Here is a 17745-nt window from a genome sequence, read left to right as displayed (position 1 = left end):
AACAGGGACCACCAGAAGAAGCAACCTCCCCAAAAAGCGAGGCCATCAATGTTGAAAAACCGAAACCAAGCTCTCCTAGTATCAAAGCGAATGATATTCATGGATTTCTACAAGCATGGACATTCACCGTACTTCCTGGCCTAAGCTCCGGCTTTGGTGCTTCACTAAGCATCGTAGAGCTCACTTTGCTGGAAACAGAGATCCGCACACTTCTGCAGAAGCAAGAGGCACAAAACCGTAGTCCATTGAAAACTTTACACACCCTCAACAGCTACCAACGGCATCTCATCCTCGCCCATGTTCATTCCAGAGACGCTAAGCTGCTACATATAGATGAGTGGCACAAAGAGAGCATACCTACCGTCTTTGGTCAGCTCGAGATTGTGACTTTGGTTTGGATTACATCTTCAGCGGAAAGGAGAGAAGGGGCTGTTGACATCGAGACGCTCTTCAGTGAGAAAAAGACTGTTCCAAGTGAGTCGAAGGAACCAATCAGCTTCAAAGATGCTGTGGGAAGGAAATTCACTTTTCCATATCATCTAGTCAAGTCATGGAAGGTAAGCTAACACAACACACCCCTCATACATGTACTCGTTCCACCGCAACTAATCCACCATTATAGAGTATGGAAGAACTCATCAAGCAAGCCTTCCTCCATGTCGATGTAATTGGGCCTCATGTCCAGGAAGGCCATTACGATCTTGTCGGGCCCGATGGCCAAGTCATACTTCCACAGGTCTGGCAGTCCCTAGTGCAACCAGGTTGGAATGTGACCATGCACATGTGGCCTATGCCCGAGTCCTCTCAGCACGCACCTCCGCCTGGACCTCCGCATCCGCATCGAAACAACTCTCTCCCACAAGCTCCATCTGAAGCAACAATCCTTCCTGTTGATACTTTGGATAATAAGGAATCGTAAATCAAAAGTAACACAAAATCGGATGCTACAAGTTTCTTCACCAGATTGAAGACGCATAAAGGAAAGCCGAATCCTAAGTCTGCGGATGTTGAAAGTTGAAGGTTGAAATTGAAGTCTTGGTGACGGTTGTGTTTCCGGGTGGCTGGGCCTAGCCACCAAATACTTCACTTATATACTCGCGCTCCTTCAACACTATAGTCAGTCAATGAATCCATTATCCAACAGCGGAAGAGTCGAATGGTAAGAATGGAGATGAGGACGTAGAGAGCCTGTTACTTAAATGGACTGGTGATGAAGAGGCGCATACCATGTGAAAGTAGAGAACAACGTTGAATCGTCACCACGAAGGCACGGCCACGAAGTTGACTCTAGCATGTCGTATGCTGCTGCGAACGTGCGGACTGCTCTGGAAGATTCATTGTATTAGGATAACATAGCAATATCTAGCCTACCTCTACGAAAAGTCTCTTGAAATGTTCGTTGCAGTGCCATTATGATTATTGTGCAGAGCGTCGCGTTGAGCTTGATCGAGCTGGCTGAAGACTGGAACGAGATATTATGAGATGTTACAGGGTTGAGAATACTGCTTGTCGTTTATCTATGACGAGAACATGCAGGGGGTCCCCTGCGAAGTAACAAAATGCTGTATTACTCTGTTTTCTATGCTACAAACGTCCTTCCTACACTGTATCAATTGATAGCCGTTGAAAGCCTCTTCTTTTGAAATTTTCCGAAAAGAGATTGTGACTTTCTGTTATAGACTTGTATGCTATTAAGAATATATTTCAGATGGTCGAACCTATTTCACCAATATTCATCAAGGAGTATACACAGTAAGCGAAAAAAAATCGTAAGAAAGAAGTGTTAACCTTCTGATACGACCGAGTTACAATCCCTTACACTAATCCCTACACATCCCCGTCCTGTGCATCCCACATTGCATGACATCATAGCTCGACCCCCTATAAATAACACGCTTCGCGCCGTACGATGGAGTTCAAACAAATCAGAGAGATAGGACCGGACACCAAAGCCCGAGAAAGAAAATGCACCAAAATCTCACATTCCCCGTGTTTTTCTTAATCCTGAAATCCACGGAACATCGGGGCCGTTTTGGTCAGGAACACACGGCCTATTCTGGGAATAGAATTCGCCCTATTTGTATGTATAAATAGTTTGAATGATTTATCTGAAGTAGCGACTAGACTGAATATGAAACTTCATCTTGTCGGGTAGCTCACGCTATGACGCTGTTATGGGGGGGGGGGGGGGGCATTCTCCACGTTCATCTGCGCGGGTGCTCGATGCATGATATAAGTCTATCTTCCAAGTTTAAATGATTTTCGAACTTGTGGTTTAGTAGTAGTATCTATAGTTGTTGTTGTGCCCTCTCTGCGTACTTTACATTATATCCATGTTTGGATACCTTTTCGGGCCTTTTCTCTATATGCCCCTTGATCACTCCGTCACACCACAACGTGAATCAGCTTTTCTATTGCTAGAGCATTCTTCTTTGGAACACGGAGCGTTGCGTATGCGGTAAGATTGCTGGGACAGCTGCGGAAGGGCGATGGCTGTTAGGTACCCGTGTAAAAGATATCCATCACCCCACAAAGACAGGGGTCCATATTAGTGAGACGCTATCTGTAACATTGTATCTAGCACTGTATTCCAGATCTTCTTCTTGTTATTTTCATTTATTTCTTTCTTTCGTCGCTCTTCTCTTTTTACTTTTGTTTTAGGAGATAAAATTGAGCACAAAAGAGATAAAGAAAGAGTAAAGAGAGAGAGAGAAAGTTATGGAAAGAAAGGTAAAAGAAGATATGGCGAGGCGTCCTTTCTTTCTCTCTCTTTTTCTTTCACCTTACTAACGTAAAATAATATATATTTAGTTAGAGCCTACACTAAGCAGGGCCCCTCTGCTTACACGAGTGGCGAACATCCTTGATACATGTGCTCAATGATTTTCCCTCTTCGGAACTCGTGGAATGAAAAAATACCATAGAAGAGGGGTTTAACTCTTGATATTCGCTCGCAAGATACAAACATGTTCCGTCACCTTCCGTAGCACTAGCAATCATATCTAACACAGAGCTGGGCTGATGTTCTACATCAGTGTTTTCTTCAGTAGGCTGAGGAGAACTATATAAACAAGAGACGTCCCTTCAATAATCATCCACTACACAGTAAACACTCAATTATATTTCCAACATTACAGACGATCCGCAAAAGATGAGATCTTCCTCTATTACGTTTTTCGCTTTGCTAGCATGGATCACTAGTATTCAGGCAGAATCTAGATGCAGCATTGTAAGTCTTAATTCTTGAGACGAAGATATGAAGTTACAATAGTGTCACTGTGCACCAGCACAACATGCGCCAATATCAGACTAATCCTTGCTAATAGTGTTGAAGCGTGAGGCGTACGGCAACGAACAAATTCTCTGGTACTGCGGTATTTACAGGACCGATTTGAGGTATTGCACAACCTTCTGCGACGTTGATCAGTATATCTTTAAGAAACAAGCCTGCTGCGTATGTAGACTTATTACAATAACTCTCAAGATTTTCAATACTGACCCGGATGGAATAGAACATCGACTGTTGAGGTTCAATTATGGAAAGAGTTAGATAGATAAAGTATAATTTCAACGTCTAACTGCTGTTGAACCAAGTGAATAATTTGCCCATCTGCTTTCTGTGTTACAAACAAGAGGAAAAGGGTCTCCCACCCTTGACCGTAGACGAGTCGTCTCCCAACCACTCGGGTTCACGTCAGAAAGATGGTGATCAACGACGAGCGAGGATCATGTAACTCGCATCCCACTCAAGACTGGGCCTCTGGGAGGATACTGGGGCGAGGGAGGACAGGACTGGAAAGCAATGGGTACAAATGATGGACGGATTTCATTGTTAACAATGAAATCCGCTCATTCGTTATGCCCATCATTTCAGGTCCTCTGATCACTGCCATTAGTGCGTCTGCGTTCTAAGCCTGATGTCTCTGATGGCTACCATCACTCATGTGCTGCTAGCGCCTAACGTCAGTCTTGGCATGATTGCAACCACGTGACTCGGCGTCCCATGCTAATCGTGACCAGGTCCCTCTTTGCATTCTTCAATGCGTTTTCTAGATTATTGTTACTGTTATTCGATGATAGTCTATTGAGCTCGGGGCTATGTAGGAAGAGTAAAGTTAGACTAGCGTGTACATATGCGAGGTGGCGAGCTTCACCAGGGCGGGGGTGCCACGGGCCAACACAGCCACAGTCCAGCCCTAGGCCTCCCAGAATGACTGCTTGCATCAAATCAAGTTGTCATAGACTTAAGAACCGCAAAAGAAGTGAAGTCAAACCTCACCATAGCCCGGGCTTTTAGTAGCACCATGCGAAAACGCTATCGCGCCTGTGAAGAATGTCACCGTCTCAAAATCAAATGCGACGTGAGCACCTCCCCACAACCAGGCATTTGCGAGCGGTGCCATCGCAACAATCTTGAGTGTGTACCGGCAGCACCACGCCTACAACGCGACCGCATTAGTGAGCTCGAAGCCCAGATCCAGGAACTCCAGAACGCGCTGCAGAGACAGTCCCATCAAAACATCTCCACTCCCCCGAGCTGTTCGTCGGGTAGTCTGTCAACGCTAAGCCGTTCGCCCGCAAGCCTCCCCGAAAGCCACCACGACGCCATCTTGTCATTCCTGGATGCACGCATCCCGCTCTACAAGCAGCAACAGCTGCTCCACCACTATGCAGTCCAGGCCGAGACTGCGTGGCCGGCCATCCGTCTGACTACCAATCTCGAGTTCCACCGAGCAAAATCTCCTGTCCTGCTGGTGGCTGCGCTAGTCTTCACTATCACGCAGGAAGCCCAGGGTGTTGATGCGGACCTTCATGATGAGCTAGTTCGAGAAGCCATGCGCATACTTGGCGATGAGGTGATTGCCCGAGGGCAGCGGTCTCTTGAGCTCGTCCAAGCTCTGCTGCTACCTGCTTTCTACACCAAGAGCACGCGCAATGGCCAACAAGGAAGCTGTTATCAGATCCTCCAACTAGCCACTGACATGGCTATTGATCTCGGAATTGCTGGAGGCTCACTGCAGCCGACGCCTCCGGCATTCTTTTGCAGACTCCAGGACACGACATCACTCGAGGCACGTCGTACCTGGATAGCATGCTACATTGCAACCTCAACTTCGTCCATGAGCACCCGTCGACCTAGTCCTGTTCCTTGGGATGCTTACTTGGATGAATGTGTCGGGTACCTGGAGAGCAACGGCGATGCATCTGACTTACTGTTTTGTCAGATTGCCCGTATCACTCAGCTGGACCAGGAAATCTCCAATCACTTGTGCCTCTGCCAGATATCTACCTTTGTGGATGGAAACGACTACAACGTCTATGCAGTCATTGATGCGCTCAAGCTTAAACTTGACGTATGGGTAGCTCAGATTCCACCAAGTCTAGCACATTCCAAGATACTCAGAGTATACTGGCACGTGTCCATGATACACCTGTATGAGCTTGTGCTTCACACTCCCACCAACAAGGCATCCTTTGCGTCCCCGTTTATCCCCGGACGTATTCCAGTCAAGGACTTTCCGAAGCCTGCCATGATCATCCATCCGCTCCGGGAAGCGCTGCAAACTCTTGTGCAAAACTGCCATGGCGTAATAGAAACGGCAGTGGAAATGGACCCTGCCATGGTTATCGGCCTGCCTTCATTTTGCTTTGCGCCGGCCGTCTTGCATGCTCTGTTTGTGCTCGTCACTACCCTGGTAGCCGCCAACGATCCAGAAAACACATATGGCCAATGCTTGCCGAAGGACTGCTTCCGTATCGAAGAATGCGGCCTTAAACTGCGGAACCTAGTGGCGCCCATGAAGGTTCTTGATCCGACGCTGAGCTGCTACACAACCCGCATGATTGATGCGACGGGGTGGCTGGAGGAATGGTATATTGACTACAAGGCGATTCTGAGTAGATATGAGGCAAGTGTTGCCACTTCGTAATTGACTACGACACCTTACATGGTGTCCGTTTAATAGCGGCGGAGTAGGTCGGTGAATTTTGACCGATCTAAATGTGCTGTCCGTGTTCTGATTGGTGGATGACTTCACTCTGCATAACTACCGAGAAGCGACACAGCGCCACTGTCTTTGTATCGGCCATCCTCCTGACCACGACTAGTTAGAGTTTTCTTTCTGATCAGTGTTACTCCACTGCTCACGTCTGTCCCTCTGTGACGCATATCAGCTGAGTCAGTGCTCAACACAATTACGGTATAGCCTAACGATAACACTCTGAGCACAGTAGAAGTAGGAGCTATACTACATAAAGTCGTGATTATTACGAACAGTGATCCGAAGAAGAGCCTGATCATCATTTTAGCGTCTCCACTGCACAAAAATTTTACCCTGTACGGAAATAGTAATGTCCGACTTAGTCGCTGACAATCTTTTTGAACGACTCTGATAGCGACTACGCATCTGGGATTTGTACGACTAATTAGCGCGCACTGTGGTTTGTACAATGCGCAAGGTTTAGAGGGGAAAGTTTCATGTCACAACGTGCGCCCTAGCACGCTTGGATGGACATTAAGGAATTTTGTCCTTACTAGTACCTGCAACATGTTGTAGCATGTTGCTGAGAGCAATGTATTTGCTAGTTATTTCTGGTGCTGACATGGTTTATATTAGATACGTGATAGCCCGCATCTTTGTCGTGGCTGCGACATTGCCTTTCTAATCGATAGTCAGTCAAAGCTTCTGATGGTTTCATACAGTCTTATGTTCAATCTTTGAATTGGTAGTCATCTACTCCTTGCTACCGCACTCTGTATGCCGATACTTATCCGCGAAAACCACATTCAACACTATCCAAGGAGACGGCCTTAACATTTTGTTGTAACTTGGCTGCCGTTGCATCCCTGCATAAGTTGCGACAACTTGCACAGACTGCAACAATACACTTTGACGAACCAAAGGTTAGTCGGCTATCCGGTCAGGGCTTAAACCAGAAGTGTCACCTTGTTGCAAGCCAGTAATAATATCCAGGCATTTCCCCACGCACATAAGTCATTGTGGCACATCTTCAAAGAGTAGTGGCGTATGACATAACCCCTCTAGTATCAGTTTATCACGATCGTATGCGGAGATTATATACATGCGGCTCGGAGCCGACGAGGCGCCGGTGATCGAATGTTGCGGTGAACGGCAAGGCCTCTAGATCAGAGCATACTGAAGACATATGAGAACAAGATATAATAACGTAGGCCGCTCCATTTTACACTTTCTCTTATTCCACACTTCATCCATTTCAACCAGAAGTTTCCCAAAGCAACTCCAATCTCCTACAACTAAAATGCAGCTCTCCCGCGTGCTCGCCACCTTTGCGGTTTCCATTGGTGTCACAAATGCTTCTTTCAACACATTCGCCACCGGAGCTACCGGTCTAGCCTTGATAGACGTATGCCTAGGTGCTCCTTCACCTATTAATATTCCGCCCCCAGATCGTGATTGCAAGGCTTGCTGCCCTGCCGATGCACCAAAATGTAAGTGGAGAACAGAGGATCCTCTGTAGCTTTCCTACGTATCTAGTTAGACTAATAGCTTCTTGTAGCGGGCTGGCTGTGCTGCTAGACAAGTTAGCGATTGCGGGGAAATCAGATCCGACTTAGATACGGATGGTGCTCACGAATGCTACAACTACACAAACGCTGCATCGATGGAATAAAGTATTCTGATTCTGTGAAATACGTTGCGGAGACCCTTCATAGATCATGGTGATACTTCTTGACGTCTTTACACGTGATGAAAGCAATAAAGTGATCGTTGGCACCCATCTATCACTCGTGACGTATGAGCTAAGGATATGACCACCCGTAATTAACCGGCAAGTACGCTACTTCCGCCGTCATCTGATAGCCTCGATCTGATCCTAACCTGTATGTAAAATTTCGTCGAGCCATCCACGGAGGAACCATCCAGATTACCTATGGCCGTCATCGCGCTAGGCGCAAACACGAGTGCTTCTCCAGGTTTGAGCTGGATGATCTTTTTGAAGATTTCTCTCGCGTTTTCTTTCCGACTACTGGAATGGTTGTCGCGCTGAGCGGTCCAATCAGATTCGTGTCGTTGCATGAGTGCAATGTGAGCATCGAGGGCATGCAGCCAAGCAGGCGAGGAAAACCGATGTATGATAGTCACGGTACAAAGGTCCAAAAAGGCTGGTGCTATCGTCGGCTCTTGAGTAGATACAAATATCCGTACTCCAAGATGTCTTTGAAGCCTCACGGTTGATAAGAGTGAATTTGTGAGTACCGAGGATTCTGGAGAGCTGGTCATGTACTGTATCATGGTCAGTTTCCTGAGTCATGAAGCTCCCTGTAGCTTTCGTACTAACCTTGTGAGCCTCATCAAGAGCAACAACACGACCGCAGACTATTTCCTGTTCAAGAAACAAACTTAAGCAGATGTTGAACAACGAGCAAGCAGTCTCTGGCGAAACACAAGGGCAGGAGAGATCGACTATTGTCAGTAAGCCAGGCTATGTCTTCGTCAATTCTATTATATAATACGATGCATGGCTCTCTTACCTGATTTGTCCACATTGTACCTTTGTGGCTTTTCTGATTTCCCCCCTTTCTCATGTCTCCCACAGGTGGCATGAAGCTCTCAAGCATCGCGAGGCGCTGGTTAAGAGGTGCAAGTTGAGCTGGTGAAAGGTCCGCCGCCAAAATCGCTGTTTTGAATGTCTGATAGTCGAATGATGCGCCAGTCGCTTGTTGAGACATACGCATTTCTCTCAGTATGCGACTGACTGTGTGGACATAGAGAGGAATACTCCCTTCCTCTGGTTTGACGGCCATAAGATCTAAGATGCGTTTTGTGTTGAGATCACAGCTATCGATTTGGAGTGGTTCTACATTGACACTCAGGTGCCGATACGTTTTCTTTCACTTCTGTTAATGTTATGACCCTGTAGTAGGTACAGAACTGGACTGACCTGGATCGTGCGTATGTTGGTTGGAGCACACACAACCCTCACCTGAACTCCAGATAACGACGCTAGGTATGCTGCCTCGCAAGGTGATCCGCCATCATCAGATATGAAGGTGTCGTAATGAAACAATAATGCTGAAAGAGGCCTTGGTAGTATTGCCGCATCCGAGTCTGCCAAACAGTTCTCCAGCAAACAAGATAACGTATGGCTCTTTCCTGAACCCTGCGAGCCGCAAATGAAGATGCTTGAAGGAGTTGTGACGTTGAAGAATAGTCGTCTGTCCGCATCTTCTTGGCAGAGAGATGCTGTGTCTAAACTATCATGACGTTCCAAGGACAGATCTGCTAACAGTCCACACTGGGATGGTCTCATCTGCGGTGTGGCTGGCACATCTCGGGCTAGAGCTTGAGTTGTAAATAGTGGAGAGTTGGTCAAGTAATCAGTCGTGGTTGAATTCTCACTATTGTTGTCAGCCAATAGAAGAGCATGACGCTTCCGCACAGGTGCGGCCATTAAGACATTTAAGTGAAGATTCTCCATTGCAGTAGTGATACATCCATTGAGCATGAATGGAATGCGTTTAGGTTTTATATGTTGGGGCATCTCTTAGATGAGGCTGTCCCTATAGAGAATACGGAGAACTATACAGATAACTCGAAAGCACTCTGGATCACAATCTCATCGAGCCCGTTGTAGAGTATAGACAATCCTCGTAGTTGAACGCAGAATTCATGTAGAGATACGGATAAGAGCTCGCTCACCGATCGCACGTAATCGCTAATCTGGAGGAGAGATAAGCAAGCATTAATTGACAGAAGGAATGAGATACACATGTATTCGCTGATCTGTGGGGAGATAAGCATGCACTCGTTAATCTGCATGCGATAAGCGCATCATCATCAATTCGAGTGACAAGCACGATTAGGAGTTAAGAATAGCGTCACTCAGACCCTTTTCATGTGTAATGGATACAAAAGTGAGGGGAAAAATTGCATGAAAAGAAAAGCAATGTGTCTGACGTGTGAGTGCAGAAAAAGCAACCCCATGAGAAGCAAAAGCACTACGAACTCATGCCACATTCTTTTTCGCCTCAGTCTTTGTCAACTTGTCTCACTCATTTTACTTATCACTTCGTTACTGTAGTTTTCCGTAGTGAGTAGTCTTAAACAGCATGGCAGCTGGGACCCCGGAATATATAACTTCCCTTCAAAACGATTTGGACTATCATTTCGCGAACATAAGACTTCTCGTCGAGGCGCTTCGAGCACCAGGCGCTGGGTGCAATACGCCGAACAATTTCCAAGATCCAGATGGATATAGACGGCTAAGCCAGCTTGGAGAAAGCGTCATTCATCTGGTTATTGCTGATGAAGGGTACACCAAAGGGCATCAGCGAGGTAGGAAGTCCAAGTGTGGCACCGTCAAGATCTGATTTTCCGTTAGCGAAAGTTAGCTTTGATTCGCAAAGTGTTACGCAAAGAGCTTTGACATGCGCAAATCGGATAAATCTCAGCGAATGTATCAGTACAAACCTGAGTCAGCAAGGAACACCACCATCAATCAAGATGGTAACACAGTCCATGATGGCCTTGTGCGCGGCGATATACATCGATTGTGGGCGAGATGTTATCCGGCTCAAAGGTGCTCTACAACACATCGACTTCATAGACAATGAAGATTACGCGAACGCTGATATGGACAACTGTTCATGAGCAAGACATGGGAAGGATGCCATCAGTTTTACATGAAAGGGGGTTGAGATCTAGAATTCCAGCAATAGATAGGTCTATTTAATTCTGAGATGGTTCTTCATGCTTCTACTCTATTCTTACAAGCAAGTACAATATCTTAGAAAAGTTCAGTATACCCAGAGCCTGTTATCTAAACAATCGATTATAGGCTCTTGTTCTACACCCTATGTCATTGGTATAACTAAGCCATAAAATACCATACTATAGTAAAACTTAACTACTGCTTTTACCACTTCTAGTCAAGCCACACAGCCTCATAAGGCGCTGCATTATCAGGATAGTGCAAAGCAGCTACCTGTGTCAAATTGCGGGTACGAGGCGACCATCCAAGGATATACATGTAACCATCTTGTGTATCGGACAAATACATGTAGTCAGTAAGGCCGGTTGGGTCGGCATTCGTTTCGTCCTCCCAAAAGGCTACGCGAAGCCCCGCAGCAGAACCGAGTGTAAGTGGCGCCTCATAGTATGTCAAGGCATCAGTTGACGCGAGCTTGCCGTTATCGTCGAGCGCAAAAGCTGCAACCCAGCCTTTGGCGGCGGTGTTGTTCCATCCGCGCGTGCTGGTGAAGATGGTTTTGCCGTTGCGGGAAAGGCGGACTGCGTTGCTGCGGTATGTGTACTTGCCTCGGACTTCTAAAGTACCCCGTATTAGTGTGCAACATCGCGATCTAACTAGAATATATGACATACTTTCAGGTATGGCGCTTGCACGTTGAGTGTGCTTCAGGTTAGTTTCTCCAACCTTATAAATATCAAGGTATTGGGCTGCGAGGCGCAGGTTAGTTTGGACGCGCAAATCATTCTACGGTGATTAGATAAGATACTCACAGTGCTCGTTGATCTTTTGCCTCGTTAGTCTAAGACACTACACTTTGTGCTTTCGGCCCACTTACTACATATAACCACTTTCCATCGCTGCTCGGGTACACATTTCGTGGGCCGTCGCCGACCTCCGGGCTCAGGTTGATTGAAAGGAGTTTGGCTGTTCCATTGCTCAGGATGTCATACATGAAGATCGCATCCCAGGCACTTGACCATGTCAGTAAAGGCAGATTGGGAAGTGTAGGGCTTGTGACTTACAGATGCGGTACAAAGCCCTTGCCATTGACATTGACATCGAATCCATGTCCGCCATAAAGCTTGTTTTTCCATGTCAACCAACACTAGTTTGCTTGAGTTAGACAGTATTACTCACGACAGCACTACGGGTTTTGTCAACCCGTGGGATTTCTTGTTGAGGAACATAGAACATTTCGCTGACCACTTTTCCAATGCCACCATCTTCATCAATCGCGTTGACTCTGGCGCCGGAGCCACCAGCAGAGAAGGTAAAGTTTCCATTATCGGAAATATAGCACGAAGATGTAGCTATTTAGTTTAGCTTCATTTGGAAAAGAGTCATCTCGTGCAGTCAAAACTTACTGACGTTGGCGGTATTGATGTGAGTAATTTCATTGTTGACCGTTCTTGACCACGAGAATATTCTGGGCGGCTCGCTCATTGTTGTAGCATATATCACATCCCGGGCTGCATTGGATGTGATGTATTGATGTAGACCAAAACCAGGAACTGTAGAGTTGAGTGTCAATGTTTTGGCAACAGTGTCGAAAGCAAGAAGATATAGGCTTGTGTTGGTGTAAGAACCAGTCAAAAGGTGATGGACACCCATGTTGCTGATACGGCGGGACGTGGCAGGTCAATCGAAAAAGACCGCCGAGCGAATACACGGGCTCAGCTTGCGTTAAATATTCAAATATTGCAGAACCATCAGAATTTATTTTAACAAAGAGAAATCAACGCAAGATCAAAGCTGTGTCGATCGTCTACACTACTTCGAGAGTCAGATGGTTTGATTGCCCCCGGGCATTGTCCGCGGCGGTTTCCCTCAGCGTACCTACGATCGGTCCTATACCCCGCAAATACCCCGCATACATTGGGCTCGGTAATACTCTTTGTTTGTTAAAGAAATGCCCGAGCTAGGATGTCCGTAGTACGAGGCTTCGTTCTGTCGCAGCTCTGGTATGTATTTTGGTGCTGGCACTAAAAGCTTAGACCGTCGTCTGGCCTTCCCAAGCATAGATGGTTATACTCAACAAGCCTGGGAAGCAGTCTATTGGCATTTGCGAAAGTCTACTATGTTTATATCTGGGCATTTTCTAGATCTCCTATTGTTACGCTGTAGATGGATATCATCAAAATCATTTCGCAACGCCTGTGGCTTGCATGTGAAAATAAATATGGAATTATTACACTTGACTTCCAAGAAATAGAGTGAGCAAGGATGGCTCTATTTCCAGGTGAGAAATGCATAAACTCGGAAAACCCATGTTTCCCCGCCCCAGTCAAGTGGAAGTCTTCCGTGGAGTTTTCCCACGGAGCATACTCGAGCTTTGAACAGTAAGCATATCATAATCAATGTAGCCATTTGGTATGGCGATCCCCAGAAAATAACTTGCTGTGATGAGGAAGGACATCGTAAATCAATCTAACGGGGTCGGATGACGCTTCGTATCGGCCTCTTTCCTTGACATGCACGGACACAATATCATTCTTACATGGGTCTTGAAAGCTAACTGCAGTCATGTTTGGGTTTGGATATAAGATCAACTGCGCTTTGCCTACCCTACGTATTCACAGTTTCAAACGCAAAGATGGCCACGAAAACAATCGCCTCTTGGGCATTGGCCCTTCAATTTGCTCATATCCCAGATCCTGTTCTTGATATCTCCGTCAAAAGTATCTACAACTGGGCTGGGTGTGCCATTGGTGGGTACTCTCAACCAGCCGCCGGTGTTGCTTTCGAAGCTGTGACACCTTTTCTGAGTAGCCAGGGAAACTCTACTATCTTGGCCACGGACACACTTGTCGATGCCCAGACAGCAGCACTCATCAATGGGATAGCATCTCACGCAGATGATTACGACGATACACACCGGGACAATCCAATACATCCTTCGGGGCCTGTGCTGTCAGCCCTGCTTGCTGCGGCCGAATGGAAAGCTCCGGTATCAGGAAAGGACTTTGTGACGGCCTTCATCGCTGGCGTAGAAGCTGAATGCAAAATTGGCGTCTCGGTTTTCCCAGAACACTATAATGTAGGATGGCGTAAGTTTTCCTGATCGTCCTGTTTTTGTCACCAGAGACTGACCTTTAGCCTAGACATCACAAGCACTGTAGGATCAGTAGGAGCTGCAGTTGCTGTTGGGAAAATACTCGGCTTGGAACTCACTCAGCTTCAACAGGCCATATCGATTGCGTCGGTTCAGGTTACTGGTATGCACGAATCTTTTGGAACCGACACCAAACCATTTCATGTAGGACGTGCAGCGCAGAATGGACTCATGGCAGCAGTGCTAGCAGAAAAAGGTTTCAGTGGATCCCTCAGAAGTCTAGAAGCACCCAGAGGCTGGTCGCATGTTATCAGCACGCGGGAAAACCTGACCGCTGAGGTGAATACTCTTGGTCAGCGCTGGGAGTTACTGCTCAACACGTTCAAGCCATTCCCCTGCGACCGAATCATCCACCCTGCAATTGACGGCTGGATACAATTGCGAGAGCAAGCCCTCAAGCAAGGCTTAAACCTAGGAGAAATCACAAACGTGACTGCACGTACAGCTCCGCGTGTCTTGTTTTTAACGGACAACAAGACACCAACAACGGGCCTGGCGGGAAAATTCAGTGTGTACCACGCGGCAGCCGTGGCACTTCTCAGTGGCGAAGCTACCCCGACACAATTCACTGATGAGATGGTACAAAACAGGACTGTGATCGCACTGCGGGAGAAGGTGGCGGTGACGAGCGATGAAGCGGTTGAAGAACACGAGGCGTATGTCACGGTTGAGTTTTCAGGCGGCAAAAAGATAGACTTGCACGTCGAGCATGGCCTTGGTAGCTATGAGAACCCACTGAGTGTAGAATTCCTTCGCACCAAGTTCCTTGAGCAGGTTGCAAAGAGGATCGGAGATGCCAGGGCCGAGAAAGCATATACTGCATTTTTGGGCATTGCGAACGTGACCGACGTTGGCATGCTTGCACGGTCGTACAGGGCTTAATGACATGGTTGGCGGTTAGAAAACACAAGGGAGGGTACGAGAAGAAAACAAATGGAGGTGTGATGTGCGTATAGGCAGAAATACAGGTAGATGAAGTAGGAAGGCGAGGTGACAGAAGCGAAACTAGTTGCCGACGTACATAGACACATATTTGATGAGCAGACCATGCCGGAAATGGGCTGGTATGTACGTTCTTAGTCTACGTAGTCATCTGGTCTTAAAGTTTATTGAGATATCCTGAAGCCTAATTCCAAGTGATTGGCGCGAGAGCAGCGTGTTCCGTACTAGTGCTCGGATTTTGGCCGCGGATTTTGGCCGGCAGCTGCCGGTAATACTGCGTACGATGGATCCATCATCCGATCTGCATGCCATGCCGCGGCCTCACTTGATCGTGGTAGTGACGCCGAAGCAAGCCTTGTCTTCCCCGCGATTGACCCACCTTCTACCCGTTGTGCCCAGGCTCGTCCGTCCACTTGCATCGGAGGCTTCTTCGGACGTGGCCATGATGTGACGACCAGTCCTCTCTTCCACCATGCAATCGCCCGTGGATGATACCTCTACCCAGCGGCCGTCCCAGGCCAGATACACGAGACAGAAGGGCTCCAGATCGAAGAATGATGCCCGTCATTACAGGGGACTGACCTGCGCTAACTGCAGGATTCGAAAGGTAGCTTATGTTCCATCATTGCCTGACCCAATCTGAATAAATTCCTCGTAGATGCGATGTGGAGGTGGTCAGCCACGCTGCAAGACATGCGATATCTACGGCGACGAATGTAGATACGATAAGACGCCGCCCATGTCGCAGATCGTAGCCATGGCTCAACGCTTGCAAGAGGCTGAAGAAACCATCGGAAGCCTTCGTGCCCAGCATAGCGCTTCTTCACAGAGCGATGTCTCTCCTCAGACAGCCTCCACTCCAACAGGTCCGCTAGCAGCTGCCATCGCATCTCCAGATGTTGCACCTGCTGAAGAGCCGCCCGCTTTCAAGCCCAACCATCGCCCTACTAACCTCCAAATGTCATGTCCAAGCACATCCAAAGACCACTTGCTGAATCTGAGTCTTGATGAAAACGGCGATATACAGTATTATGGTCCCACATCGGCCATCCACGATCCTCCACAACTCCAGTTGCCATCTCAGACATCGCAGGCCTGCTCAACACCTCCTGGAACACTCTCAACAACTGAAATCGGTTCAAAGCTCACGGCTCACTACCAGGAGTCCAAGATATGGGAAGACTTTGCAATCGGAAACGCTTCACTCCAGACGGGTATCCCACGCCAGGTCATGGTCAAGCTCTTGCACATGCATTGGACGTGGGTATCTCCAATGTTTATGTATGTTTACCGCCCAGGTACGTCTGCTTGCTTCTACAAAAAACTTTACCGGATATGACTGACTTTTGGCACAGCCTTTATCCGTAGGTTCAAAGTCCGACCCGGCTCTCGTCTCATTGTACCGTTGATTGGCTATATCTCGTGCTGATACGTCTCACAGGTGATATGGCGACCGGAGGTCGTTATTACTCCGAACTACTACTTACTGTGATATGTGCGCATGCGGCCAAGTACCAAAATGGAGACTGCGCAGAATTTCTGCAAGTCCGCATGCGTCGCTTGTTAGGAACAGCCATACAGCAGCCAAGTTCCATACCAACAGTCCAAGCACTCCTACAACTCAGCGCTCGTGAGCTCGCAAACGGCTCCATTTCGCAAGCCTGGGTGTACAGCGGAATAGCTTTTCGGATGGCGAGTGACCTTGGATTACAGCACTGCGACCCTGGCTTTCGAAGGTTTGGCCCTGTAGATGCTGAAGTTCGGAAACGGTTATTCTGGAGTTGTTACTTTTGGGACAAGTACGTCATTCTCTTCTGTCAACGATTGGCTATACTTTGTGACTGACTTTTGGCCTTGAAGAGCCATTAGCATGTACACGGGAAGACTTCCTGCTATTACTGAATCATTACCACATAGCACACTCGATCAACGTTAGTAAATGCTTCCCCTAGAAATTATTGGTAGCTTCTGACAAATTTAGTTGATGATTCTATGGAGCTCGAATCGTGGTCTCCCTACTATGGGGATCCTGTCGACATCGCCAAACTCACGCAGAGTCGATACGCGCCTCAGACGAGTCGTGCAGTGTCCTGTTTTGCAAACTCATGCAAGCTCTCCATCATCATAAATGACATAATTTCTCAGCTCTACTCCCGAAGAAGTCGAGAAATCACAGAGTCAGCGCTACGTGACATCAAAGTACGGCTTGATGTCTGGCGAGCGGAGTCGCCAGCTCACCTGCGTTATGAGCCAGATTACATTCCTGCTGTCTCGCCACCACCACACATTGTTTCGCAAAACCTTTTGTACTATACCACAGTGATTTTAGCCCATCGCCCATTCTGGTCTGTACCGGCTCACTACGAGACATGCATCGCAGCGGCCCATGGTATCGAGAGGCTAGTTCTATTACTTGACTCGACATTCGGGTTAGAAAACATCACCTACTTAATGGGATATTGCATCTATACGGGAGCATCAGCTGTGCTGGAAGATGCCCAAAGGTGCAATCAAGGTGCTGCGCATCCAGTGCTGCGAACGTTTCTTCGCGCTCTCAATGCCGGCATGCGTCTATGTCCGATACTGGAAAGAAGTCTGAACATCATCATCAGAAGTTTGAGTCATGTACCATTAGGCCAGCATCAACAGCCGCTAGATGCTGGTAATGACCAAGGTCGAGACACTACGAACCCGTCAGCAGATGCAATTGGGGGGCACACAAATTCATATATACCTGCATTTCCTTATCTGCACCCGGAACTTTCAGTCGACTTTTCCATGGTCTCACAAGTAGGCGAAATGGACTTTGGTTCCATGGCCGCTTTAGATTGCTTCCCAGAAATGTGGCTCGATTCTCGAGATGCTATGTCAATGTAATGAAGTTCTTGGTACTGTAGAGCCGGTTACTTCATGTACAACTATCTGAATTGAAGTATAGTTCCAGCTGCCATTGATCT

At 47.4% G+C, this 17745-nt stretch overlaps 7 protein-coding genes across 7 annotated transcripts; 5 read left to right on the top strand and 2 right to left on the bottom strand.

Moving 5' to 3' along the window:
- Positions 1-491: 491 nt before the first annotated feature.
- COCVIDRAFT_57153 (hypothetical protein) lies at positions 492-760 on the top strand (the record flags this gene model as incomplete). Its single annotated transcript, XM_014706856.1, has 2 exons — positions 492-557; positions 623-760. Coding segments are annotated over 2 exons (204 nt in total), but the record flags the coding sequence as incomplete, so codon positions are not given.
- Positions 761-4304: 3544 nt separating this feature from the next.
- On the top strand, positions 4305-5930 carry COCVIDRAFT_11231 (hypothetical protein; the record flags this gene model as incomplete). The annotated part of the gene is made up of 1 exon (XM_014706748.1): positions 4305-5930. One exon carries the CDS (start codon positions 4305-4307, stop codon positions 5928-5930), a length of 1626 nt encoding a protein of 541 aa, XP_014562234.1.
- Positions 5931-7805: 1875 nt separating this feature from the next.
- On the bottom strand, positions 7806-9294 carry COCVIDRAFT_84340 (hypothetical protein; the record flags this gene model as incomplete). The annotated part of the gene is made up of 4 exons (XM_014706855.1): positions 7806-8267; positions 8323-8466; positions 8516-8872; positions 8926-9294. The coding sequence occupies 4 exons, from the start codon at positions 9292-9294 to the stop codon at positions 7806-7808; spliced, it is 1332 nt and encodes a 443-aa protein (XP_014562341.1).
- A 799-nt stretch (positions 9295-10093) lies between these two features.
- Positions 10094-10634, top strand: COCVIDRAFT_32785 (hypothetical protein; the record flags this gene model as incomplete). The annotated part of the gene is made up of 2 exons (XM_014706854.1): positions 10094-10319; positions 10366-10634. 2 exons carry the CDS (start codon positions 10094-10096, stop codon positions 10632-10634), a joined length of 495 nt encoding a protein of 164 aa, XP_014562340.1.
- Positions 10635-10908: 274 nt separating this feature from the next.
- Positions 10909-12345, bottom strand: COCVIDRAFT_84330 (hypothetical protein; the record flags this gene model as incomplete). Its single annotated transcript, XM_014706853.1, has 7 exons — positions 10909-11309; positions 11367-11441; positions 11505-11517; positions 11570-11705; positions 11757-11815; positions 11872-12044; positions 12099-12345. 7 exons carry the CDS (start codon positions 12343-12345, stop codon positions 10909-10911), a joined length of 1104 nt encoding a protein of 367 aa, XP_014562339.1.
- A 982-nt stretch (positions 12346-13327) lies between these two features.
- On the top strand, positions 13328-14728 carry COCVIDRAFT_84321 (hypothetical protein; the record flags this gene model as incomplete). Its single annotated transcript, XM_014706852.1, has 2 exons — positions 13328-13781; positions 13836-14728. The coding sequence occupies 2 exons, from the start codon at positions 13328-13330 to the stop codon at positions 14726-14728; spliced, it is 1347 nt and encodes a 448-aa protein (XP_014562338.1).
- A 532-nt stretch (positions 14729-15260) lies between these two features.
- COCVIDRAFT_84554 (hypothetical protein) lies at positions 15261-17665 on the top strand (the record flags this gene model as incomplete). Its single annotated transcript, XM_014706851.1, has 5 exons — positions 15261-15395; positions 15447-16086; positions 16230-16587; positions 16649-16719; positions 16770-17665. The coding sequence occupies 5 exons, from the start codon at positions 15261-15263 to the stop codon at positions 17663-17665; spliced, it is 2100 nt and encodes a 699-aa protein (XP_014562337.1).
- Between the last annotated feature and the right edge of the window lie 80 nt (positions 17666-17745).

Source organism: Bipolaris victoriae (genome assembly GCF_000527765.1).
Source record: "Bipolaris victoriae FI3 unplaced genomic scaffold scaffold_1, whole genome shotgun sequence".
Taxonomy (NCBI): domain Eukaryota; kingdom Fungi; phylum Ascomycota; class Dothideomycetes; order Pleosporales; family Pleosporaceae; genus Bipolaris; species Bipolaris victoriae.
This window is presented reverse-complemented; position numbering and strand designations above follow the sequence as displayed.